This window comes from Rissa tridactyla, chromosome 3 (assembly GCF_028500815.1).
Source record: "Rissa tridactyla isolate bRisTri1 chromosome 3, bRisTri1.patW.cur.20221130, whole genome shotgun sequence".
NCBI classification, from domain to species: Eukaryota; Metazoa; Chordata; class Aves; order Charadriiformes; family Laridae; genus Rissa; species Rissa tridactyla.
Window position 1 is genome coordinate 125,861,670 of NC_071468.1, and position 25,922 is coordinate 125,887,591.

General features: G+C 57.9%; 2 protein-coding genes across 6 annotated transcripts in view; one reads left to right on the forward strand and one right to left on the reverse strand.

Annotated features, from left to right (window-relative positions):
* Nucleotides 1-77: 77 nt before the first annotated feature.
* Nucleotides 78-13,039, reverse strand: DNAJC27 (DnaJ heat shock protein family (Hsp40) member C27). Of its 3 annotated transcripts, XM_054196448.1 has the most exons (9): nucleotides 12,890-13,039; nucleotides 10,908-10,990; nucleotides 10,313-10,382; nucleotides 7,049-7,213; nucleotides 6,469-6,591; nucleotides 5,764-5,924; nucleotides 4,284-4,412; nucleotides 1,718-1,804; nucleotides 80-1,528 (listed from the first exon to the last, which is right to left on the reverse strand). In XM_054196448.1, exons 1-8 carry the CDS (start codon nucleotides 12,974-12,976, stop codon nucleotides 1,756-1,758), a joined length of 867 nt encoding a protein of 288 aa, XP_054052423.1. In that variant the 5' UTR covers nucleotides 12,977-13,039; the 3' UTR covers nucleotides 80-1,528; nucleotides 1,718-1,755. The 3 variants fall into 3 exon arrangements, with proteins under 3 accessions (XP_054052422.1, XP_054052423.1, XP_054052424.1); XM_054196447.1 differs by having other exon boundaries at nucleotides 78-1,804; XM_054196449.1 differs by lacking the exons at nucleotides 80-1,528; nucleotides 1,718-1,804; nucleotides 4,284-4,412 and adding an exon at nucleotides 4,424-4,910.
* Nucleotides 13,040-13,610: 571 nt separating this feature from the next.
* Nucleotides 13,611-25,922, forward strand: part of EFR3B (EFR3 homolog B) — a 67,093-nt gene continuing 54,781 nt past the window's right edge. For 2 of the 3 annotated variants that reach the window (XR_008465742.1, XM_054197117.1), the window contains exons 1-2: nucleotides 13,611-14,432; nucleotides 14,911-14,964. Coding sequence is in view for 2 of the 3 variants with exons in the window: in XM_054197117.1 (XP_054053092.1) it covers nucleotides 14,949-14,964 (16 nt within the window). In the remaining variant the exon portion in view is untranslated. The remainder of the gene's footprint in view (nucleotides 14,433-14,910; nucleotides 14,965-25,922) is intronic. The other variant, XM_054197118.1, reaches the window with a different exon arrangement.

Below are 25,922 nucleotides of genomic sequence, written 5' to 3' on the forward strand. Positions count from 1 at the left end.
GGCGGCGGCGGGGGCATGGTAAGCCTCGGGGAGGGGAAGGGGGGGGGTTAAGGATGAAGGGGGGAGCGGGCTGGGCTTCCCCGGGGCCGGGGGCGGGCAGGCACCGCCGGTCGTGCCGGTACCGGTGCGTCTCCGCCTTCCGTAACCCTCTCGGTGCCGGCTGCGGGGATGGGGAAGCGGTTCCCAGGGGGAAAATGGGAGTGTGTGTGTGTGTGTGTGGGGGTTGCCCCGACTTGCAGCCATCCCTCGGCCTCTGCTGCCCATTCCATCCTCATCGTCATCTCCCTCCAGCAGCTCGCAGACCCCACAGCGCCCGGGGCTGCGCGCCGTAGGGACCCATGGATCTTGAACCGATTGCCGACGGCCCCGCTGGGAGCCAGGGACCCCGACGCCAGGGGATGAGCACCCATAAAACCTGCCAGCCCACTCTTCATCCAGCTCCGCTCACCCCATCGTCCTCTCTGGGGTCACAGCCACCTTACAACAGGGGAGCAGAGAAACCCAAGGTTTCCCCCCCCCCCTTTGCCTACGTCACCCAAATCACCCCCCAAACTGATCAACACCCTGCTGAAACCTCTTCAGAAAGCTCCCCCTCCTCTTCCCCGTGTTCCAGCTGCCGCCTGCTCCTCTCTTGCTCCCCTGTCTCTGGAAAACTGGCTGGCGTTGAGAGCTGATGGAGATGCCTTGGATCAGCCACGGACCATGCTGCGAGGAGCCCCCCCCAGTTCCACCACGCTCGGCCTCCCCCAGCATGGCCGGAGGCACCACGCTCTCCCATGTCCCCACCTCGGCTGCTTTGCCAGGGGAAGCAATTGCTTCTGTAAAGTAATTAATATCAAAATTAAAGTGCCAAAGCCACAGCTCCCCGGAGGTTTTGGCTGCGCTCGGGGTTATTCCCATCCTGCTGCGGCTGAAAAGGAGCGCAAGGGAGCAGAGGCTTGGGCTGCCCAGCCTCCTCTGTGCCTTGGCTAGCACAGGACAGGGACATTGTGCCACCCGCCCCGGGACATGTCCTGCCAGGCCAATCCATCCCAGGTTGGCCACAGTCAGGGCACCCTGGCTGGGCCCTGGTTGGGAAGGTTAACTGGTCTGAACACCAGCAAAACGGGTCTGAAGGCCAGCAAGAGGACCTGGCACTGGTTTGTGAAGCAGGATGGGTGCAGCCTCCTCTCAGGAGAGGGTTTGCTCCCTGGGCCCTGCCTGGGCACGTCAGGCACGGGGCCAGACCAGGAATCCTCATCTCCTCCCTGCCTGCCGGCTCCACCGAGCGCTGGGAGGCAGGCAGAGCGCAGGCAGGCAGGGCAGCGGCCCGGGCACATCGAGGGAGGCTTTTTCTTCCCACAGATCTTCCGAGTGGCTCCTGGCTGCGTTTTTGGATGCAGAACGGAAAGTCCCTTCATCTGGGATTCAGATCCTGGAGGCTGTCACAGCGTAGACACTTCAGCAGCAGGACTTCGCGCGAGGCAGGAGGATGTGGGACTCACGGCGCAGAGGCACAGCCTGGGTGGTGGCAGCCTTGCTGGAGGGACTGGGAGTTTGAGATCCTGATGAGGATGGGATGGGGGAAGCACACCGCCGAGGCCGTTGGTGCAGAGGTGTGTGTGCATGGAGCAAGGACGGAGCCACCCCTCTGGGTGCCCTGATCGGATCCAGGCTCCACCGCAGCTGGGTGTATCCCACATCACATCCCCGCCGCGCTGTTCCCTCCATCCCTTACCCAGCTCCCACTCCCGCCGAGTTGATTCACAATCTCCATCATCCCCCTCCAGGGCAGCTCTTCACCACCAGCCTCAGCCAGACCCGGCTGGGGAGGAGAGAAATGAGTCAAAGGGCAATTAAACATTAACAGCAGGCGGCTGCCGCAGGAGGACAGCTCACAGGGCTTCCTTTGTTCCAAAGGGGGTTTAATTTATAAAAATAACACAACTTAGAAGGTCACCGGCATGGCTAGACGTGACATGCGTGTGTAATCGTCTCCAAACATCCGGTCAGCTCTGTAAACAGACAGGAGAAACCCCCGAGACCGGTGGCCAGAGTCACCTGAGGAGCGAACAGGAGGGACCGCGCGTGGCACAAGAGACCTGGAGAGCCCCTGAGCAGCAGGAACCGAGGAAGCCGTTAAACCACTCCAGGCACCGAGATCTGACCTTCAAAGTGAAGTGCACCATTCAGCAACAGGATTATTTACCCTCCTCAACAGAAAGAAAAAATACAGAAAAACAGCTTTGCAGCAAGCCAGAATTAAGTGGTTTCCTCCATTAGACAAGTGGGGAGGATTCCAGGGAACTCCACACTCCTATAAAATGGAACGAGACCCCGTCAGTGTAACTTGCGGCAGCTCCAGTGCCTGCCCTGCTGATCTCCCCCAGCCCAGCTTTTAATACACGTGGGAGAGGAAAAACAGAGCTATTTTAAAAATTAACCTCCTGTAGCAGCATCTTCCCTTGGTTATTTCTACACCAGAGGAATAAAAAGTAATTCCCAGCAGGACAGCTTATTTCTTCTTCCCAGTAACCCAGCACCAGAAAACAGAGCAAGAGCAAAGTGATACTGGCTTTAAAGTCCCTTAGTGCTTGCTGCCAAAAGGGGTTGGGGGGTTGAAATCTACTGTTGATTTATGATATATTTTGAAAGGGAAACACAGAAAAACTGCCTTGAAGTGAAAAAAAAGTGAAAAAAACAAAAAATATTGCACTGACCACAAGAGAAAACACTTTTGAACAGGATACCTGTGGGGTAAGGATACATACGCACACACTCCGTGGCTTTCATTCCACAGCTTAGTGTCCTGGCCTTCCCTGCCCACCCCACGCAGCAGCAAGGAAGTAAAACTGGGTCCTGACAAAACCGTGAGACACCGAGGGATCTCCCGTTTGGTCCCCCTAAGAGCCTGGCAGGGAGGGCCTGACCTCTTTCAGGAAGGCAACGGCCAGATCTTAAGCCTCTACGAGGACTTGTTGAAGTGGCCAGCAATGCTCCCCGCCACATGGCCAAGAGTATCCAAAGAAAACAGCAGCTGTGACAAGGTGGGAGCAACGCGCACCCGCCTGCTGATCAGCGCCCCGTAACACAACCAGCAAAGCAGGGCGACGCGCTGCTGCTGTGAGAAAAGAGGGCTGGGGGAGTACATGTCCCCCCCCTCCAGTGCTCACCAAACCCGAGAGCGCCGCGGGGCCAAGCGAGCGGGCAGATCGCAGGCACCCACGCCGCTCTGCGGTGGGGGCAAAGCCGGGGAGATGGGGCTGGGTGAGGGGAGGAAGGGCAGAGCTGACAGGCAGCCACGTTGGGGGCTGAATTGTCTCCTCCTTGGGTCAGCACCCTCCTCCTGACTGCAAATAGCCACGGCACCCACACTCCAGGACAGTCCCCCATGGTGGCACCTACCCAGAGCCTGCCAACGCAGCGGGAGCAGAGGGCTGGGAGAGAGGGAGACCGTGGCTTGAGGGCCTGTAGCCTTCGGGGCTCTTCCTAAGAGCTCAGGGAGACAGAAGGAGATGGTGGTAGGAGACTCCGTGCTATGATGAGGAGGTGTGTGCTGGGGGGAGAGCCTAGTCCTGCCAAAGGGACTGTTCTTGGCACCATGACAGCTTGGGGAGGAGGCAGGGGACAAGCTGGGAAAGACTGGGACACTCTTGGAGCCAGTTTCTCCCTGCGGTACCAGAGGTTTCCTCAAGCAACCCACCCTTTTCCTCGCTGCCAAAAGCAGCATCGCTGGAAGGAGCCAGCTTTGACCAAGGAGCTGAAGCACCCCAGTGCTTGGCAGTGCCCATGCGGCTTTGGCATGGGCAGCCTTGCAGAGGCGGCTCCAGGATAACCCAGGACTGACAACGCACTGCCCCTCCTGGGCATCCTCCACCCACGACACCAACACTTTCAGGTGCAGCAGGTTTCGGGCCAGACCTCGCCCTGCCCTCACTGCATCCACAGGTTAGAGCCACACATCCAAACCCCTCCACGGCTGGTAACTCCCGGGAGGTGTAACGCAGCGGGGAAGGCAGGGACCCCACCGCTTTCAGCACTTACGCCAACCACGACCTGGGGCCACGGATGCAGGGAGGGCTCTGGGGTCCCTCTCCCCTCCTCAGCACTCTGCGCCTTTTCCATCCATCGCAAGCGCACTGCGGTCGGATGCAGTCCTGCTTCCACAGCCTGTGCTGGGATTGTGTGTGTCCATGCCAGCGGTAAGCGTGAGGAGGAGAGGGGTGCCCCACGGCCGTATGGCTGTTTGGGAGCTAGCTGGGAGGAGGGGAAGGTTTCCAGGTCTGAATGGCTCTGTTCCCTACTTGATGTTTTTGAGGAGCGCGGTCCGGGCGTTCACCACTGCTTTGAAGGCGTCCTCGCTGCCGGGAGCCACACACTTATCGGGGTGGAGCAGCACGGCCAGCTTCCGATAGGCTTTGTTCACTTCATCCCTAGGAGATAAGACAAGAGTGAGGGGACCCATGCCACACACAGCCCAGCTCAGCCTTGCCCTGCCTGGCAGAGCACAGCAGGGCCAGGAGCCCCCCCTGTGCTCAACAGCCCTTTTGAACCCTTCCCTCACTGGCACCAAGGATCTCCAGGCTTTGGAGGTGATGCTATGGAGAAAGAGCTGTAGAAAAGCACACAAGGTACTTCTTGGTGTGGCATGAACCCCTCTCCTGGGGCAGATACACCCTCTCCACCACGGGACAGTGCCGGCACAAATGTTCCCATCATGGCAGACACGTGCCTGTGACACGTGCCGTGGTGTGCTGAGTCTCTGGCACCAGGAGAGCAGAAAGCTGGGAGACAGCGTGGGGGCACACACACCCTGACTCAGCTTCGCATCAAACCGCCTACGCACTCCGGGCAAAGGCATTGCACATCACTTCAGCCCTTCAAGCCTTGGGTGTCTGGTCCACAGCAGGCATCGCGGCTCCAGCTGCAGGCTGGGGAGAGAGGGGGGCACCTCCTGAGAGAGGCGATTCCATCCATGCTGGCAATCACAGCACAAACTGCCCTGCAGAGCTCCTGATCTCTCCCCATGGGTGAGGAGGGGTTAGGCTCAACACCTGTATTTCAGAGAGCCAATGGAAGGATCTATGAGTCCCAAATGATCTATGTTAGCCAAAAATCCACTCTCAGCCACTCCATAAGGTGTACACAAGGGTAGTCCTCGTGGTTCAGAGAGAAGAAAGCAAGGCATAGCTCTGGCAGCTTGTTTTAGCTGCCCAAGTCATCCAGCAGAACTGGGAGATTCAATATCCAACCTCTTACACAGGCAATGACCAGTTCCACCTGGCTAGAGGTCCTCTAAGGAAGACAGGAGAAAGCTTGTCTTGTGGGAGTACCACTTCCAGCTGAAAAAGCTGTAACATCAATCCCTTTTTGATAACGTGGGCAGCAGCATTACAGCAGCCTAAAAGCTTCTCCAGGTGTGGAGAGCAAGGAAGGTAAAGCTGGAGCTGCTCCAAACACATCTGGCAAGGGAGTGACCAGAGACGGCTCAGCCTGGAGGCAGGACGCAGGGCCAGGCAGGTGACAGGGCTGAAGTTCTCATGTTCATCATCCCCTCCTTCCCTCCAGCCAGGCTTGTCTATTAAAAGGGGAATTTTGGTGCTCAGGACCAAGGGTTTCTTTTGCATTGCCCCAGTTTTGTGGGTAGATACAAACTCCTTGTGCCTGGCTACTGGATAAACCAAGGTGAGCTTATCAGCAGGCACGTCACAGATCACGGATGCAACCAGCCTGTCAGGACAGGAAGATTAGGGACAGCCAGGCAATTACTGAAGTCTCTCTCACCTTGTGGCTCCGGGTTTGACCCCTAGCATGTCCCAGCTGTCCTTGCTGTTGCGGATCCTGCGAATGGCATCTGCCTGCTCTTTGGTGAAGCCAACCCCCATGCTGGAGGGGGGACGCTTCCCGCCGTTGTCACACAGCTCAATGATGGCAGAGTAAAAAGTCTGCGGACACAGGAAGGAGTCAGTGGAAATGAATGGTCCCCAAAGGGGGTGGCAGCACACAGGTGACCCCACTGCCCTCGCTGGCTGCAGACTCATCCTCCAAAGCATGGGGGAACACTTGGACAACTGTTAAATGTTCACGCCCCACTGCCTGGGCTGTGGGGGGCTGGGATACTCCAGGTCAGGGGGATCCCGTCCCTGCAAGGACCATGGGGCAGACTGAGGAGAAGGCCAGGGCCCACATTTATCTCAAACCCACTTCAGCTCAGTGCTAGACCCAAATAAGTGACACAGGCACCTCTGCATCGTGTTCCCAGTCCAGCAAGAGGGATCATAAACTCTGAGCAATGCAATGCTAGGGCTGGCTCAGGACTGGGAGGACCAATTCAGGCCCTGTGCCAAACGGCTACGGCTTACTCAGGGCGGCATTTCACTGGGAAGACACCTCTGGGGCAGCGGCCCCAGGGGTTTTGTGGGATCCAGGCAGTTCAGGAGACATTCTGCCATCGAATCCTGTGCCCTCACCACCATCACTACACCTCACCTGAAACATCTCGTTGATTCCTTCTCCTGTTTGCGCCGATGTCTCAAAGTAAAGAAAGCCCCGGCTCTCTGCCCAGAGCCGCCCCTCACTTTCATCCACACTGCGGTGCTTGGTGCAGTCGATCTAGACCGGGAGAAAAGGCAGAGACCAGAGCTCAGCCAGGGTCTGCAGCGGCAGCTGGAGGAACACAGCTCCAAGGCCGACTGTCTAACAGCAGGTAAGGAGCCTGTCTGGTTGGAGAGGCTGTTTGCTTATCTTGAAGGGACGGGAGGCAGCGTGAAAAGAAAGCACAGAAAATTCAAGTGAAAAGCCCTCTGAGAGTTTTTCTAGTCAGAGACAACATCACCTCTACTTGATCCCTTCCTGACTGATGTGTGGCCACCACGTTCTCAAAACCCCATTGAAATTCGGTCTCCAGCGCTCCTCACACACAGATCTGGCTCTTAGAAAGTCTTCCCTACCACCTATTTCCCTCACTACAGCTGGACCTCAACAGCTTGGGCTCAGGCTGGGAACACAACGAGCCCCGAGGGCTGGAGATCAGGGCCGTACGGCAGCCTGGCTCCCCGCCACAGCCCACCTTGTTCGCACAGACAACGAAGACGACGTTCTCCATGTTCCCGTGGGGGCCCAGCTCCTGCTTCATCTCAGCCAGCCATGCGTCCAGCGCATCGAAAGACTCCTTCTGTCCCACGTCGTAGACCAGGATGACCCCCTGCGTGTCCTTGTAAAACTCGTTCCTCACCTGCGGGGACAAAGGCAGGGCACTGGCATCAGGGACAGCCGGGCTGAGAGCCCACAGCCCGGCGGATTTGGGTGATCGCCATTTAAGTGGCACCTATTTGGTTCTGTGATAAAAATCTCACCTCCACACAAATAGAAGATGCCGGAAAAAGGACAGATGGGGAACCCAAATAATACCCTCGCTGTGCTGCCAGAGGAGAGCGATCAGCCTGTAAAATACTCGCCTCCACACAAAAGAGCACGGACACACAACGGCAGACAAGGTGCCAGACCAGCTCCTGGGGAGACTGGGCGGCCTGGGAGTCGACAGAGGCTCCCATGTGTGTCCCTGTGCACGAGGCAGCAGGGGAGAGCGAGGATCCAGGGTCAGCCCCTGGACAGACTGCGTGTCTAAGCCCAGCTACCGGAGGGATCCGCGGGATGTCTGCCTGGGAGTGTGGGTGTGCGTAAGGGGGGCTGTACCAGCAGCTGGAGCAGGGCTGCAGCCTCTGCGGCTTCTGTGCTCAGTGCCAGCAACTGGGGAGACCAAGGATCCCCAGGACAGCTGCTGGATTAGTGTCTGAGGTCAGCTACAGGACAGATACTGGAATAGAACAGACTGTTTCAGTTGGAAGGGACGTACAAGGATCATCTAGTGCAACTGTCTGACAGGGCTGACAAAAAGTTAAAGCATGTTATTAAGGGCATTGCCCAAACACCTCTTAAACACTGCCAGGCTTGGGGCATCAACGGTCTCTCCAGGAAGCCTGTTCCAGTGTTCGACCACCCTCTCAGTAAAGAAACGCTTCCTAATGTCCCATCTAAACCTTCCCTGGAACAGCCTTGAACCATTCCCATGCATCCTGTCACTGGATCCCAGGGAGAAGAGCTCAGCACCTCCCTCTCCACATCCCCTCCTCAGGAAGCTGTAGAGCAATGCGGTCAGCCCCTCTTCTCCAAAGTAACAGGCGATAGGACAAGAAGAAATTGCCTCAAGTTGTGCCAGGGGAGGTTTAGGATGGATATTGGGAACAATTTCCTCCTGGAAAGGGTTGTGAAGCATTGGAAGAGGCTGCCCAGGGCAGTGGTGGAGTCACCATCCCTGGAGGGATTGAAAAGCCGGGCAGACGTGGTGCTGAGGGCCATGGGGTAGTGGTGGTCTTGGCAGGGTTGGGTTGATGGTTGGACTCGATAATCTTAAAGGTCCCTTCCAACCTACATGATTCTATCCCTTTCTGCAGGGCTGCTCTTCAGTCACTCCTCTTGCCATTTATACTTGTGCCCAACTTTTTCTTTTCCCCTGTTTACTTATATTTTAGTATAAAACCAATTATACACCAATTATACTCCAGAGATATGCTACATTCAGTATTAAATGCTGAAAATACAAAACCAAAGCAGCAAAGCAGCATCAGTTTTCTGTCTTGTCACTCTTCAGTAAATACTTGCCGCGTACTTGTTCAGCAAATGTACAGTTTAAGCCCATTTACGCTTTTCAAGGACTCAGAGTCTTTCTGTTCTCCATTATCTCATATGGATTGGCTGTGGCAGAGCCAGAAAGTCGATACACATCAGCAGCTCATATATCTGGCAAGTGCTAACTGTGCTACAAAGACCTTTACTGACCACATCTGCATCAGATGAGTCTTTAGAGACTTCTATCCCAAAATTTCCTTATGCTGTCAGCCCTGTCCCACAATCTCCCTGCTGTATTCCAGGCTATTCTTAATTAATTGGTTACTTGTACTGTATCAGGACTTACAAACACAAGCCAAGACTTGCAGCTATGCACACAGAGACAAATTTAACATAGAAAGCCTTGTTGTGCCCAAAACTTTAGAGCACGCGATAAGTAAACGCTGAGAACGCAAGGGAGGAATGGGAGGTTTACGAGCAACCAGATAAATAATAGTCACCTGGCCAGTACAAACCATTACATTCTCACTGTTGTCTCACTCTTTTGCCCTCCCTGATTTTCACTTTTTTATGTCACATTAGTATTTATCGTGTTATAAACTACTCTTTCCTAACATTCTATACATTTTTATTAGTCTAAGGATGATGCTTTACCAAGCAGCAACAGTATGATTATAATTGAGTATGCATTACACTGTTAAAACAATAGGATTATAATGGATAAACATTTAACGTTCCTTTCTCCCCCTTGTGAGCCCACTTTATTACTTTGTTTGTAATTGAAAATCAATGTGATTAGCAGCGAGCACAATCACTCCTTTGTGCCAGCTCTCCAAAGTGGATGTGGCAGTCTATGTGTTCAAATCCTAAAGTTTTATCCTGCAACCTCCTTTTTGTAAATAGTACCGCTTATTATTTGTATAGCAAATAATAATGGAACGGAACGGAATGGAATGGAACATTTCAGTTGGAAGGGACCTACAACAATCCTCTAGTTCAACTGCATGCGTTTACAGCACCTTGGTCATGGATTAGGATGCCAGTATGCTACAAATGCCCAAGGTAAGCTCCAAAGATCTCCCAATCTGAGGAAATTTAACCTCAAGGTGGGCAAATTCCTAAGCACAAGAAGCCACTTTGAAATAGGGCTAGCACCATGAGTGGTAGCTTGTAAAAGCCAAACCGTACACTCGTTACTCTTTCTATCAGAGTTGTTTGTAGCTTTATAGATTTCAGTTTTAATAACTTTGTTTTCCTTCTCCTGATCGGCGAGAGAGACCAAGATGAGGCTACTGGTGCTGTCTGTGCCAGCGCTGGCTGTTTGTCGGTGTTGATCCGCACAGCCAGCCATGAACATACGTGTATAAGTCTTGTATAGGTGTGCTTGTGTGTGCCTACTGGGGATGCACACTCAGCCTCGCTACTGCTTGGACCTCGGAGAATGGAGCTGTGGCTCCTGGGTTTGGTAACTCCTAGCAGCAGGGAGTGGCTGCTCGCAGAAGCAGCGAGGGTTTCCAGTGCTGGCCTCCATTAGGTGTCCGTGGCAGGAAAGAAGGTGGTTTATTGTAGCATAGAAAGCTCATAACTAATGTATTTTCAAGTTTTCCACCCCCAAACCCAATTTGGGGCAGAGCTGAGGAAAGCTGACGAGTGCCCAAATGCTTCTGAGATGGCCTGGCTGAGGCCAGAGCCGGGTCTGCCTTACCTCGTAGAAAAATGGGTGCCCCGCCATGTCAAAGATGTTCACCTTGATCTCTCGGTCTCTGATCTGCACTCTGAAAGAGAAATGGGAAATGCTTTAGAAGGTTCTTCCTCAGCCCTTGCACAGGCTGTGCCCCCGCAGGAACACCCTTTATCTCTGTCAGCCCTCCCCAGAGAAAGAGCTGGGTGATTGGGGACAGAAAAATTGGTAAGAAGTTCTGAGTGCTGGGGTTTAACGGCCAGAAAACTGCCTCTAGAGTCAGTCAGACGAGGAGGACAGCACCACCTCTGGATGTAACACGGTATCGGGGGAGCTATGCTACCAGACGAAGGCTTATTATGCTGATTATCCTATTATTAAAGCAGAAATGCAGATTATGGTGTGGAAACTAAGCAGCCTTGGCAGAGCCAGGCGCGCTTGGCTCAGGGCAGTGTGGTCACTCAGGAGCAGCGGGAGGTGGGATAGCCCCACCACACATCTTCCCTCTGCCCCTGTGGAGACAAGCGTCTCCCACAGCAGACCCTCGCCTGCCATCTGCGACCATGCAGCTCATCCCACTCTCCCGGCACTCACGGCTCCTCAGTGCGAAGGTACTTACTTTGTGACACCGTAGTCGATACCAATAGTCGCCAGGTATTTGGGAACGAACCTCTTCTCACAGTAACGCTTTATAATGCAGCTCTGTGAGAAAGAACAAGGGAGTCTCAAGCAGGAGGGCACTGTGCACCATAATATTCACATGACCAGGGAATTCGCTGTCAGCCCGCAGCCAGCAGGACGGCTGCAGAGTCATCAACTCTCCCTAAGTCCCTAAACTAACTAATTAACCCACAATCAAAGCACAAAACTTTACCAGGAACAGTTTTCTTTCTGCAAGGGAAGGAAAGGCCAGGATCCCAGCCCCTGGCTGTCAGTTATTCCTTACCTGCTTGGAGCTAGGAGTGACAAGACACTGATTTATTCCCCCACAGTAAACACCCAGCCTACAGGAGCTGTGTGTTCAGGGTCCTGGGGGCAGGCAGCTCCCCAAAAGCCAAAAAGAACATTTCGTCAGCCCGAGAGACATATTCAGGGTTCCACCAGGTCCCCCCACCCCTGCTTCTGCCCCGGCAGAGGAGTTGGCCGCTATCGGGCATTGAGAGATAAATACCATAACGACAAATGTCACCTGCCACCTCTTTGCCCACTCACTCTCTTCTGTAAGACCCCTCTGGATTTTCTTGCCATCAGTGAGGTATTTGTCTGTCTCAAGGGAGCCCTTGTGCTGTTAGCAGTGTAACAGGACTACATCGGTAGTAGAATTGAGAAGCTCAACAGGAGCCAGCGCACAGCAGCCAGAAACCCCCCCGCAGCCTGGGCTGCATCCCCAGCAGCGTGGGCAGCAGGGCGAGGGGGGGATTCTGCCCCTCTGCTGCGCTCGGGGGAGACCCCCCTGCAGTGCTGCCTCCAGCGCTGGGGCCTCGGCACAGGAGAGACACGGAGCTGTTGGAGCGGGGCCAGAGGAGGCCCCGGAGATGCTGGGAGGGCTGGAGCCCCTCTGCTGGGAGGACAGGCTGAGAGAGCTGGAGGGGTTCAGCCTGGAGAAGAGAAGGCTCCGCGGAGACCTTCCAGCCCCTGCCAGTCCCTCAAGGGGCTCCAGGAAAGCTGGGGAGGGACTCTGGAGCAGGGAGGGGAGCCATGGGACGAGGGGGAAGGGTTTTACACTGGAAGAGGGGAGATTGAGATGAGCTATTGGGAAGAAATTCTTTGGTGTGAGGGGGGTGAGCCCCTGGCCCAGGTTGCCCAGAGAAGCTGTGGCTGCCCCATCCCTGGAGGGGTTCAAGGCCAGGTTGGCCGGGGCTTGGAGCAACCTGGGCTGGTGGGAGGTGTCCCTGCCCAGGGCAGGGGGTGCCACTGGGTGGGCTTTAAGGTCCCTTCCTGCCCAAACCATTATATGATTCTATGATTTATTTAGCAAACAACAACAGGGCAGCACTTAATGGAACACAGCTGGGAGAAGAAATAACACCCTGGAGAAGAGACAGCCCTTCATCACAGCAGGAGGAAGGGGAAAACCCTGACTAAAGCCAAACCGGGGAGGGACGGGATTCCCCCAGTGCCCCCGGGGAAGGCACCCGCACCTTCTGCCCTCAGGCGCTGCGTGGCCGTGCGGACTCCCTGTGAAGGAGGCGGACACGCGAACAGCTGTTCCTGAGCAGCCTCATCACGGAAGGACCCGGCCCACAGAGAGGGGAACGCTCTGGGGCCCGTGCGGCAGGCAGCGACTATAGAGGCGGCCAGTGACAGCAGCGGGCGCCGCCATGACACTCGCCATCACCCGCCCTAGGCCCCGCCCCTTGCCGCGCAGCCAATCAAACCCGGCCTTACGACGCGAGGCCCCGCCCCCAGAGCTGTCAATCTCCCACTCGCCCCAACCTCCCGCCTCGCAGCGCACGGCACCGCCTGCCTCCGATTGGCTCCCACCGGCCGGCACAGCCACCAATCCGCGGCCTCGCTACCAGCGTGGCCGCCTGCACCCGGCTCCCCCATTGGCTAACCCGCCTGCCCGCCAGCGCCCGCCCGCCAATGGCAGCGCCTCACCTTGCCCACCTCCGCGTTGCCCATGGAGATGACTTTAATCCGCAGCGATTTGCGCGTCTCCTTCCGCTTCGGCGGATTCGCCTCCATGGCGGGCCTGGCCGGGCCCGGTTGAGGCGGCGGAACGGAGGAGGGCGGGCGGGAGGGAGCGCAGCGGGCCCGAGGCCGCCTCGCTGCCCTGCGCCGCCGCTCACGCGAGACTTCCACCGCCCAGCCCGAACTTCTCGCGAGATTTGGCGAGAGCGGCGGCGCGCGCCGCGCTGAGGGGAGCCGCTACCGGCCGACAGGGGGCGGCACAGAGGGGGCGGGGGCGGGGCCGGTCCGCGAGCACTGCCCTGCCTGCGCTGCCTGCCCTGCCTGCGCTGCCTGCCCTGTCCTGCCTGTCCTGCCTGCACTGCCCTGTCCTGCCTGTACTGCCTGCGCTGCCTGCCCTGCCTGCCCTGCCTGCACTGCCCTGCCTGTACTGCCTGCCCTGCCTGTACTGCCTGCACTGCCTGCACTGCCCTGTCCTGCCTTTACTGCCTGCACTGCCCTGTCCTGCCTGTACTGCCTGCACTGCCCTGCCTGTACTGCCTGCACTGCCCTGCCTGTAGTGCCTGTACTGCCTGTACTGCCCTGCCTGCGCTGCCTGCCCTGCCCTGTACTGCTTGTACTGCCTGCACTGCCCTGCCTGCGCTGCCTGCCCTGTACTGCCTGTACTACCCTGTACTGCCCTGCCTGCGCTGCCTGCCCTGTACTGCCTGCACTGCCCTGTACTGCCTGTACTGCCTGCACTGCCCTGCCTGCCCTGCCTGCCCTGTCCTGCCTGCCCTGTACTGCCTGTACTGCCCTGCCTGCCCTGCCCTGCCCTGCCCTGCCTGCCCTGTACTGCCTGTACTGCCTGTACTGCCCTGCCTGCCCTGCCTTTACTGTACTGCCTGTACTGCCTGTAGTGTACTGCCCTGCCTGCACTTACTGCCTGTACTGCCCTGCCTGTACTGCCTGCCCTGCCTTTGCTGTACTGCCTGCCCTGCGTGTGTTGTAGTGCCTGCACTGTACTGCCCTGCCTGCCCTGCCTGTACTGCCTGCACTGTCTGCACTACCCTGCCTGCCCTGCCCTGCTTTGCCTGTATTGCCCTGCCTTTAGTGCCTGCCCTGCCTGTACTGCACTGCCCTGCCTGTACTGCCTGCTCTGCCCTGCCTGTACTGCACTGCCCTGCCTGTACTGCCTGCTCTGCAGTGCCCCGCCTGCACTGTCTGCCTGCCTGTACTGCTTGTACTGCCCTGCCTGCCCTGGGAGTCGGCAGTGAGGTGCCGTAGGGAGGGGACAGGCTGGGGCCAGTGTCCCCTGGCTGCCCTGGGGAGCAGGGGGAGGGCGGCCGCCCGCTCTCCTCGCGCAGGGCCTGCCCTCGCCCCTGCATCCCCTGCCCTCTCCCAGCACCTCCGGGGCCTCGAGCGCAGCACCGCCACAGTGCCGCGGTCCTGTCCCCTCCTGGGCGCTCCCAGGCCGTCCCGCCATCCTCATGGGCTGAGCTGTCAGGCTTTGTGTGGCCCTGGAGAGCGCCAGGTAGAGCAGCTGGGGGCCACAGGACCGGAGATGTCCCCCCTGCCATGGCCATGGGGAGATGTTCCCTGGCAGTCAGGGTGCCCGTTTCCTCTCACTCCAGCTGGGTCCCAGCAGGATGGAGATCGGGCCGGGCTGGGGAGGTTGGGCAGGAGGCACCTCACAGCCTTTCTCTTCCACCAAAGGGTGGAAGAGGTGAGTTTGGAGCTGTTCGGGTGGGTGTTGAAACAGTTCTTGGGGGGCAAATGGGCCCTCCTTGAGGGTGGGCCCCTCGTGAAATAGCTTCTTGAGGGGAAGACATTGCTTGTTGCTGAGACAGGTGGTCTTGGGTGACACCAGAGCTGGCAGTGGCCCCATGCACCCCAGGACATGGCCCATGGGGTCTGAGCACAGGTGACCATCCCTGTGCTGGAGCTAACCTGGGGCAGGGCCATCCACAGGGATGCGTGTTGTAAATAATGTCCTTATTTGCTCCTTGTAGCCCAGCAAGATCCCGTCGAGAAGGGGAACTTTTGCACCATGCCTCGAAGACAAGGTACCAGGAGGGGACACACGGCTGGAGGGTTTGAGACCCTCTTCCCAGGGGGGTCAAAGCCACCTCTTGGCAAGGAGATCTTCAGGCAGGGCACGCACGGTCTGAGCATCTCTTGGCTCTCTGGGGACTTCACCCTCAGGATGGAGATGGACATGGGAGGGGGTTTCCTCAGTTGAGATGCCCTGAGCTTAGGGATCCTGTGACCCCACCACCACGTCCTGCTGGGAGCACATGTCTGGATGGAGAGAGGTTCGGTCTGGAAGTGGGGTGCTGGGGGTGTGTGGGGGTCACTGGTGTGTGCGATGGACTAGGGACACCGGCTGTTGAGTCCTCAACATCTCATAGAATCATAGGGTGGTTTGGGTGGGAAGACCATCTAGTCCAACCCCCTGCCCTGGGCAGGGACACCTCCCACCAGCCCAGGTTGCTCAAAGCCCGTCCAACCTGGCCTTGAACCCCTCCAGGGATGGGGCAGCCACAGCTTCTCTGGGCAACCTGGGCCAGGGGCTCACCACCCTCAACATGAAAAATTTCTTCCTGAAATCTCATCTAAATCTCCCCTCTTTTAGTTTAAAGCCATTACCCCTTGTCCTACCGACTTGTCCCCTCTGTCTTCTGGCTTTCTCCTGGCTGGCAACGAGAAGCTGCTTTTTGACAGGTCTGTTATGGGCTGTTTGGGATCTTCTGCCTCATTATCTGGTCTCATAAATCTTTGCCAAAAGCGTCCTGCCATCATCCGTCTCTGGGTGTTTTATGGCTCCAGCTCTGTTCTTCATCTTCATGTCGCCTTATCTTCAGCTTTGTTCTTCTCTGTTATCTTCGGTTGGTTCTTCGTCTTCCCGCTGTCTGGCCCTGTGATGAAACCAGGGACGTGTCTCTGTGCCAGTTGAAGCTGATTCTTTTAACCCTTCCTTCGCTGGTCCTCTGCATCCATGTGCAGACCTTTCTGGTCATACGGGTGTTATTGTTTGTCACAAATCCCTCTGGCAGCTGATTGGGGTGAATCCAGCCCTTCCTCCTTGAGCTGTTGGTGGGGACATCTCTGGGCAGCTCCTCGCCTTGGCCCAGGGCACTGTGCCCCCTCCCAAGCCATGAGGGATCCCACCTGTTCAATAGCAACGTAGGAATGGGCTTATAATTCCCAGTGCCACGCAGGAGCCAAGCGCTGCCCTGCCCTGATCCCAGCAGTGTGAGAGACGTGAGGTTGGGGTTTTCTTTCCACAATTTATTCATCCTTGGCTGAGTGTGTCCTTTAGTTTGTTTGGAAAAGAGGAGAAAGAAAGAAAGAAGGTCATTTTTTCCTCCTTGTTTTGCTGCCAGATGTAAAGGCCTCTGTGGGGTTTTCTCCGGGTTGGGGGTAACGGAGCCCCCCTGTGCAGGGACAGGAGGACGAAGGGGGTGGCTTAGCACCGTGCCAACTTCGGCACCGAGTTTGGGCAGTGTAAAGGGCTTACAGCAGCCCTGATGACTTATAGGTCTGGGATATGGTAACAGACACCAGACCAGCAGCTTTAGGGATAAACAATTTATCTCTAAATAACGGTGCGGTAACAAATACAGATGAGTAGTGCAATTATCCAATTACAGTAACAAATACAGATGAGTAGTGCAATTATCCAGGTCATAATGACAGCAAATCCAGTAATTCACTAATACGGGGCTAGACTTAATATCTGGGCGTGCAAAGGTTTACACGACGGTGGATATCAGGCAGGGAGCAGGGCATGGCTTCTTCTCCGGGCAAGCGACTTGGACCAGCCAACCAGGCTTGGGTTATCCCAGATTCCCTGATGGCACCGTCCTTTTTAATTGTTGTGTTGCAGAAGCAGCATTTTGGGCTCGTTAACCCATCATCATCATCACATCCCGCCTCTGCTCCCTTTCCGTGCCGGTTCTGTCCTTGGCGTATGTGGGCCCTGGAAATACTGTGTGACATGACGTGAGCCTCGCATTTCACCCCTCATTTGGTGGGGAAAAGGGGCGTCATCGTGTCGTGGTGGTGTAAGGTCAAGACCAGTGTCGATTCCTCCCACCTCCACCCCTAGGGGTTTCGGGGATGGAAGGGAGTTTGGTTATGGAGGGATGAAGGATTACGTTGAGTCAATACGGTGGTGGCCGAGAAACCATCAGAACAGTGCAAACTGAAAACCAAGCACTAATATGTAATGAGGTGACTAAACCAAGTAAGAAATGGCTCACAATAAGGATAAAAACTGAGGGATGAAGTTGAATCCCAGAATCACAGACCAGCAGGGGTTGGCAGGGACCTCTGGAGATCATCCCGTCCAATCCCCGGCCAGAGCAGGGTCACCCAGAGCAGGTGGCACAGGAACGCGTCCAGGCGGGGTTGGAATGTCTCCAGAGACGGAGACTCCCCCACCTCTCTGGGCAGCCTGTGCCAGGGCTCTGCCACCCTCACAGCAAAGAAGTTCCTCCTCATGTTGAGATGGAACTTCCCATGGTCAAGTTTGTGCCCGTTACCCCTTGTCCTGTCCCCGGGCACCACTGAGAAGAGCCTGGCCCCATCCTCCTGACACCCCCCCTTTCAGTATTTACAAGCGTTGATAAGGTCCCCCCTCAGCCGTCTTTTTTCCAGACTGAAGAGACCCAAATCCCTCAGCCTTTCCTCATCAGAGAGATGTTCCAGTCCCCTCAGCATCTCGGTAGCCCTTTGCTGTCCCCTCCCCAGCAGTTCCCTGTCCTTCTGGACCCGGGGAGCCCAGAACTGGCCCCAGTGCTCCAGCTGTGGCCTCCCCAGGGCAGAGCAGAGGGGGAGGATGACCTCCCTCCACCTGCTGGCCACATATTCCTGTAAGGAGAGGGGAGACCACCCTGGATTCCCACCAGCCATGTTTGACTGATTTTTTGAGCGCGTTCCAGGGTTTGTGTGCTCCGTGGTGTCCCGGTGGACAGGTATCAGTGTTTGTTGTGCCTGCTCCCTCCTCTGCTTCGAGAGTCAACGTAGGGCTGCGTGCTGCAAAAACTCTTCCATCAGAGGTTAGGGGGAGGGGGTATAGTTAGTTGACAGCGCTTGGCAAGCAATAATTAGGGCAGTATAGTTAAAATGACATCCAAGTAGGGTAGTAAAGTTAAAGATACACAGATAAATTAATGCAGATGGAGTATGGTTATATGTAGTGCCAATATCTACAAAAGAAAATGAAGACCATGAAGGTACAGAGCCGTTCCTGCCGCACATGGCTGTTGTCTCAGCGGGTTTATCGGGCACGTTATGAAATGTCAGGCTCCCCCAAGGGAATTAAGACACATCTTGGAGGCTCTAAAGGGATTTGCTTCACACGCAAACCCCAGCCCTGGCTCGGGGACACAAGCTTCGGCGTCTCCTGATCACCAGCCTTTCAGTCCCTGCTGAGTCTCCCATGGGTCACCCCTGCGGCTTTTGGTGACAAGGCGTGGTCAGCATGATTTAGACGTTGCCGCCTGTGTCTGTGCTGAGCCTGGGTTGCTCGTGCGGGTGTAGCCAACAGTTCTAGATGGCGGAGGCTGGATGTTTTGCCTGACAATGGCCCTGCCACTGTCACTCTGCTGTATTTGATGGTCTGGAGCAGCCATACTTGAGGTGTAAAGCTGTGGTGGTGACACCCTTGCCCATGTCCCCTGAGTATCCCTGGGACAGGGTGGCCTGCACAGCTTCGCTGGCCTTGGGGAAAGAAAGAGCCAGTGGTGTTTGGGGGTGAGTGTGACTCAGTTTCCCCATCCCTGAGCCGGGGTGTTGGTGTGCTGCACTGGTGGGGTGGTGCAGGGCACAGCACTGTCCTCGGACCTTCTGCTGGGGCAGAATAACCAGGATTCTCATCTGTGGATGTCTGGGTTCCAGGAGGCGCTGGGGACGGTCCTGTAGCCTTTGCAGCCCCCAGCACAAGTGCACCCCCTCCTGCGTCACTGCAAGTGCTGGGGAGACGGGGCAGGGTGCCATCAGCTGGAGATAGCCCCAGGTCATCCCAGAGCACCGGGGAGGTGTGGCTGGGGCTCAGGTGACCTGTTGATTTGCCCACAGCATCTTCTGGAGCTGGGGCATCTCAGGCTGGCACCCCTGTGAACACCAGTGCTCCCAGCAGAGATGCCCACAGGTGCACCCTTGCAGCCGGAGGGAGGGCAGTGCCTGGCTTCTCGCCACAGATCCTCCTCCGTCTGCTGCTGCCAGCAATCCACGTGCAGCCACCATCACCTAGCACTGTGGCAGCATCCGTTCTCCTGGTCCTTGTCCCTCCTGTGCCACACACGTGGAAGAAATGGATCCTTGTGCAAGAAGGGACCTGGACAGGCTGGAGAGCTGGGCTTGTGTGAACCTCATGAAGTTCAACCAGGCCAAGTGCAAGGTCCTGCACATGGGTTGGGGCAAACCCAAGCACAAATCCAGGTTGTGGGATGGAGGAATGGAGAGCAGCCCTGAGGAGAAGGACTTGGGCTTGGGGGTGTTGGTGGGTGAGAAGCTCCACAGGAGCCGGCACCGTGCGCTGGCAGCCCAGAAACCCCCCGCAGCCTGGGCTGCATCCCCAACAGCGTGGGCAGCAGGGCGAGGGGGGGATTCTGCCCCTCTGCTGCGCTCGGGGGAGACCCCCCTGCAGTGCTGCCTCCAGCGCTGGGGCCTCGGCACAGGAGAGACACGGAGCTGTTGGAGCGGGGCCAGAGGAGGCCCCGGAGATGCTGGGAGGGCTGGAGCCCCTCTGCTGGGAGGACAGGCTGAGAGAGCTGGGGGGGTTCAGCCTGGAGAAGAGAAGGCTCCGCGGAGACCTTCCAGCCCCTGCCAGTCCCTCAAGGGGCTCCAGGAAAGCTGGGGAGGGACTCTGGAGCAGGGAGGGGAGCCATGGGACGAGGGGGAAGGGTTTTACACTGGAAGAGGGGAGATTGAGATGAGATATTGGGAAGAAATCCTTTGGTGTGAGGGGGGTGAGCCCCTGGCCCAGGTTGCCCAGAGAAGCTGTGGCTGCCCCATCCCTGGAGGGGTTCAAGGCCAGGTTGGCCGGGGCTTGGAGCAACCTGGTCTGGTGGGAGGTGTCCCTGCCCAGGGCAGGGGGTGGCACTGGGTGGCCTTTAAGGTCCCTTCCCACCCCAACCATTCCGTGATGCTGTGAAGAAACATGGAGAGGTGTGAGAGGTGTCTCATTGCATGTGAGAACCACCAGGGCATGTCCCCGGCCGTCATGCAAGCGATGTGGTGAGTGTTGGTGCAGGAGTGGACGCGGGTGTGCGAGAGCCGGGGCAAATACCCCGAGTGCTGGGGTGTGGGACCAGCCACAGGGTGCTGGCCCGTGGCCTCGGGACCTGGCTGTGGCCGAGGTGCGTGGCCGGGGAAGGGATGGGTGGCTCCGTGCTGGAGACCCCGCTGCAGTTGCCGCAGCAGCTCAGTGGCCATGGAAACAGCTGCAGGAGAGCAGGGGGGATGCGAGGAAGGAGGCAGCAGACTAGACCAGGGATGGACGTGTCTGACAAAGGTGGTGCCCAGGGCGAGCAGCTCCTTGCCATCCTCCCGACATGACTGTCACAGCTCTGGCTGCCTCCGGGTCGCTGCCTTCCCCCAGCGCACACCAGCCAGCTCCCTCTGAGCCACGCCGGAGAGGGATCCCAGGGCTCGGGACACGGCCATCCCTCTTGGTGCCCCAAATGCCCACCCTGCCCGCCATGCTGAGCTTGGACAGTGTTTCTGAGCCCTAGGCGAGGATGCGTCCGTGTGTCCCCAGAGCATCCCGGGCCCCAAGTGATTTGGCATCCCCGCTTGCCTGCTGGAGAGGTGGCGGGGACCTTGCCGTGCCAGAGAGACACGCTTGGATCCCTCTGGGCAAGGCTGGAGCGTGTTGGGGTCCCCGTTGTGGCAATGACAGGTAGGGGCTGAGGGGCAGCGCTGGCGGCGGGCAGGGTTTAACTCTTCTCCACACCATGAATGAGGAGGAGCCACATGCCCGAGGGGACCTGGACCCCTGTCCCAACCTCTGCAGATGCATCCCGACCCTGGGCAGGGATGCTCGTGTCCATCCGTGGTCTTTGAGGGCGGAGATTCTGCCGGGATTTTCCAGCGGCAACGACTTTTGGGGTTCAAACCAGCCCCATATGGTTCAGGTGTGGGATCTGGGCTTGTCGATGGTGGGGTGCGTTGGCGCTGGTGGCTCAGTGGGGGCTGTCCTCAGGTCCCCAAAGTGGCCATGGAGGACTCCTTGGCCATCCCGCAGCACCGTCCTGATAACCACCATGTCCCTTCGCGGCAAGCTGATGGCCTTGCAAATCCCCGTGAGCAAAGGGAGGAGGGTTCCTGGGCTGGGGGGACTTGCCGCCTCTGCTCCAGGCCCTTCCCTCATCGTCAGGTTTTACTCTGAGGCTTTTAATTCACAATAAAAATGACTGCAGCTGCTTCTGCAAGTTCACTGATGATACCAAGCTGGGAGGGGTGGCTGACACCCCAGAGGGCCGTGCCGCCATCTGGCATGACCGAGATAAGCTGGAGAACTGGGCAGAGAAGAACCTCATGAGGTTCAACAAGGGCAAGTGTAGGGTCCTGCACCTGGGAAGGAAGAATGTCAGGCACCAGTATAGGTTAGGGGTGGACCTGCTGGAAAGCAGCTCTGAAGAAAAGGATCTGGGGGTCTTGGTAGACAGTAAATTATCCATGAGCCAGCAGTGTGCCCTTGTCGCCAAGAAGGCCGACGGAATTCCGGGCTGCATAGGGAAGAGTGTGGCCAGCAGGTCAAGGGAGGTCATTCTCCCCCTCTACTCTGCACTGGTGAGGCCACAACTGGAGTACTGTGTCCAGTTCTGGGCTCCCCAGTTCAAGAGGGACAGGGAACTGCTGGAGAGAGTCCAGCGAAGGGCAACAACGATGAGTGAGGGGTTGGAGCATCTCCCTGATGAGGAAAGGCTGAGAGAGCTGGGACTCTTTAGCCTGGAGAAGAGAAGGCCGAGGGGAGACCTTATTATGGCATACAAGTATCTAAAGGGTGGGTTTAAGGAGGATGGAGCCAGACTCTTTTCAGTGGTTCCCAGTAACCGGACGAGGGGTAACGGGCACAAGCTGGAACATAGCAAGTTCCGATCAAATATGAGAAAAAACTTTATGGCAAGGGTGACAGAGCCCTGGCACAGGCTGCCCAGGGAGGGTGTGGAGTCCCCTTCTCTGGAGACTTTCAAGACCTGCGTGGACGCAGTCCTGAGTGATGTGCTCTGGGCAATCCTGCTTTGGCAGGGGAGTTGGACTGGATGATCTCTACAGGTCCCTTCCAACTCTGAAAAATTCCGTGATTCCGTGATTCTGGGGCTGGGCCTGACCAGGGACGCTCGGGAGCCCCTTGGCCTGTGACTGCTGCCATGTCCCCGGTGCCAGCCCTCCAGCCCCCTGGGAACACGGCTCTTCGTGCGGCTGCTCCGCCACCCGGGGAATCGGCAACGCGGATTAACTCCCCAAATGTTTTAATTAAAACATGGTTTCCCCGTGAGGAGGATCGTGAGGCACCAGCTATTACCTAATTACGTGATCCAACCCGGGGGCTTTGCCGTGTGGGAAGAGACGCAGCAAAAAGCTCGGAGATGGGGGGGGGGACCTGCGGCAGCCCGGTGCCACCACCTCCCTGGTGACCTGGCCCTCCCTGGCCAAGGTGCCCTGTCACCTCCAGCCTTGTCCTTGTCCCCAGGCCACGCCAAGGGGCAGGGCAGCATCTCTGCCGGCTGACTCGCGTTTGTGACGGGGTCTGGCGCAGGGAGGGCTCGAGCTCTGCAGATGGGACAAGCCGTGGCTGCGGGGTGGCAGCGGGCGGCCTGTGGGGACCCCAGGGCACGAGGGGCACAGAGTCCCCTGTGCCGGGCTGGCCAGATGGGAAAAGAGGCGGGATGGGCCCAAACGGTGGGAAAAAGGTGTGGAAACTGCTGTGCCGTGTCGTGCTATGCTGTTTTGAACCAGGCTGTGCTGTACTGTGCTGTGCCATGCCAGGCTGTGCCGTACCAGGCTGTGCCGTACCAGGTTGTGCCGTACCAGGTTGTGCTGTGCCATGCCGTGCTGTGCCACGCTGTGCCATGCCGTGCCGTGCCATGCCATGCCGTGCCGTGCCATGCCATGCTGCGCCGTGCCATGCTGTGTCGTGCTGTTCTGTGCCGTGCCATGCCATGCCGTGCTGTGCCGTGCCATGCTGTGCCACGCTGTGCCATGCCGTGCCGTGCCATGCCATGCCATGCCATGCCGTGCCGTGCCGTGCTGTGCCATGCTGTGCCATGCCAGGTTGTACTGTGCCATACCGTGCCATGCTGTGTCGTGCCATGCTGTGCCGTGCCGTGCCATGCTGTGCCGCGCTGTGCCATGTCATGCTGTGCCATGCTGTGCCGTGCCGTGCCGTGCCGTGCCGTGCTGTGTCGTGCCATGCCGTGCCGTGCCGTGCCATGCTGTGCTGTGCCATGCTGTGCCATGCCGTGCTGTACCATGCCAGGTTGTGCTGTGCCATACCATGCTATGCTGTGCCGTGCCATGCCGTGCCGTGCCGTGCCGTGCCATGCTGTGCCACACTGTGCCATGTCATGCTGTGCCATGCCATGCCATGCTGTGCCATGCCGTGCCGTGCCATGTTGTGTCGTGCCATGCCGTGCCATCCTGTGCCGTGCCATGCCATGCTGTGCCGTGCCATGCCATGCTGTGCCGTGCCATGCTGTGCCGTGCCATGCTGTGCTGTGCCATGCCGTGCTGTGCTGTGCCATGCCGTGCTGTGCCATGCCATGCCATGCCATGCCATGCTGTGCCGTGTCATGCCGTGCTGTGCTGTGCCATGCTGTGCCACGCTGTGCCATGTCATGCTGTGCCATGCCGTGTCATGCCATGCCGTGCCGTGCCGTGCCATGCTGTGCCACGCTGTGCCATGTCATGCTGTGCCGTGCTGTGCCGTGCCGTGCCGTGCCGTGCCATGCTGTGTCGTGCCATGCCGTGCCGTGCTGTGCCATGCTGTGCTGTGCCATGCTGTGCCATGCCGTGCTGTACCATGCCAGGTTGTGCTGTGCCATACCATGCCATGCTGTGCCGTGCCATGCCATGCCGTGCTGTGCCGTGCTGTGCCGTGCCGTGCCATGCTGTGCCACGCTGTGCCATGTCATGCTGTGCCATGCCATGCCGTGCTGTGCCATGCCGTGCCGTGCTGTGCTGTGCTGTGCTGTGCCATGCCGTGCTGTGCCATGCCATGCCATGCCATGCCATGCTGTGCCGTGTCATGCCGTGCTGTGCCGTGCCATGCTGTGTTGTGCCATGGCATGCCGTGCCGTGCCGTGCTGTGCCATGCCGTGCTGTGCCGTACCACACTATACCCTTCTTCATGCCCTTCTGCAGCCCCGTGCCCTGCCACCTCCTCATGTCCCAGCCCTGCCAGGCCTCCCTGGTCTCTGGGTCTCCTCCATCTCATCCTCCAGTGGACCCCAAAGACTGGGGGCTGCGACAGCGACCGCGGTGGGAACGCCATCGCCTCTGCATGCTGGATCGTGGCCCCCGCTCTCTCCTCCCCGCCTGGGTGTCGGGCAAGCCGGGACCCTGCGTTCCCATTTTTGGTACCAAGCGGGAGTCGCAGGTTTTGGGAGGTGACAACGGCAACTGCAAGAGCCAGACTAAGTGCAGGAGACGATCAGCGCTCACATCCAGGCCCTGGTTCATGCATGCGTGGCCAGGACCACCAGCAGTGCAGGGACCTGCGTGGGGTGGCTCCCTGCCTCAGTTTCCCCTTCAGCAGCAGGGCGTTGCTGCATCATCTCAGTGCTGCTCAGGGCACTGCGGCAGTAATGCAAAGGAAAGGCACCTCAGGGAGGTGTTTTCCTTATTCCTCACCCCATCCCAGCACTCTCATCCCTTTGCCTGGTGTCCCTGTCCCCCCGGGGCGATCTGAGCCCCCCCACATCTCACTCTCCAGGACTTTCTAGAAGCAGCCGAGCTGACCTGGATCTGTCTGTGTTCCCTGCGGCATTCCTTGCAGCAGCACACCTCCGTATTTTGGGAGCCTGGCGCAGCTCCCACCTGGCTGGGCTGGCAGCAGCCCATGCAGGGAAAGGCCATGGTGTTCACGGTTGCCACTCAGGTGGCCACAGATGCCAGGGCCAGTGTTCAGTGGGGTTGGCAGCAGGGAGCACACACGGTATCTGCTCCCCTCGGGAGAAGGTGTCTGAGTGTGACACTCCAGGGGTGCTTATTGCCAGGAGGAGCGATGGGAATAGTGAGCATGGGGCACGGCGAGCTCTTGAAGGAAGGTTTGGGGTCCCCAAATGGGGCTTGGGGATGTCTGACCCAGGGAGGAAGGATGCTCAGGGGCTCACCGGTGTGTTACGGGGGGAGCCGAGGGGATCCTGGCAGACCCCAAATCATAGAATTATAGGATTATAGAATCATAGAATCATAGAATCGTTATGGCTGGAAGGGACCTTTCAGATCACCGAGTCCAACCATCAACCCAGCACTGCCAAGGCCACCACTACCCCATGGCCCTCAGCACCACGTCTGCCCGGCTTTTCAACCCCTCCAGGGATGGCAACTCCACCACTGCCCTGGGCAGCCTCTTCCAATGCTTCACAACCCTTTCCAGGAGGAAATTGTTCCCAATATCCATCCTAAACCTCCCCTGGCGCAACTTGAGGCCGTTTCCTCTTGTGCCATGGCCTGTTCCTTGGGAGAAGAGCCCGACCCCCCCTGGCTACCCCCTCCTTTCAGGGAGCTGTAGAGAGCCAGAAGGTCTCCCCTCAGCCCCCTCTTCTCCAGGCTGAACACCCCCAGCTCCCTCAGCCGCTCCTCACCAGACTTGTGCTCCAGACCCCTCACCAGCTCCGTTGCCCTTCTCTGGACACGCTCCAGCCCCTCAAGGTCTTTCTTGGCGTGAGGGGCCCAAACCTGGACACAGCCCTCGAGGTGGGGCCTCCCCAGTGCCCAGTCCAGGGGGACGGTCACTGCCCCACTCCTGCTGGCCACACTAGTGCTGACACAGGCCAGGATGCTGGTG

Coding starts and splice junctions, on each gene's coding strand:
- DNAJC27 (XM_054196447.1), bottom strand. CDS start 12,976: ATGGAGGCGAATCCGCCGAAGCGGAAGGAGACGCGCAAATCGCTGCGG. Junction 10,383..10,907: donor ATCGACTACGGTGTCACAAA/GTAAGTACCTTC, acceptor TTTCTCTTTCAG/AGTGCAGATCAGAGACCGAG. Junction 4,413..5,763: donor GTCAAACCCGGAGCCACAAG/GTGAGAGAGACT, acceptor CTTATCTCCTAG/GGATGAAGTGAACAAAGCCT.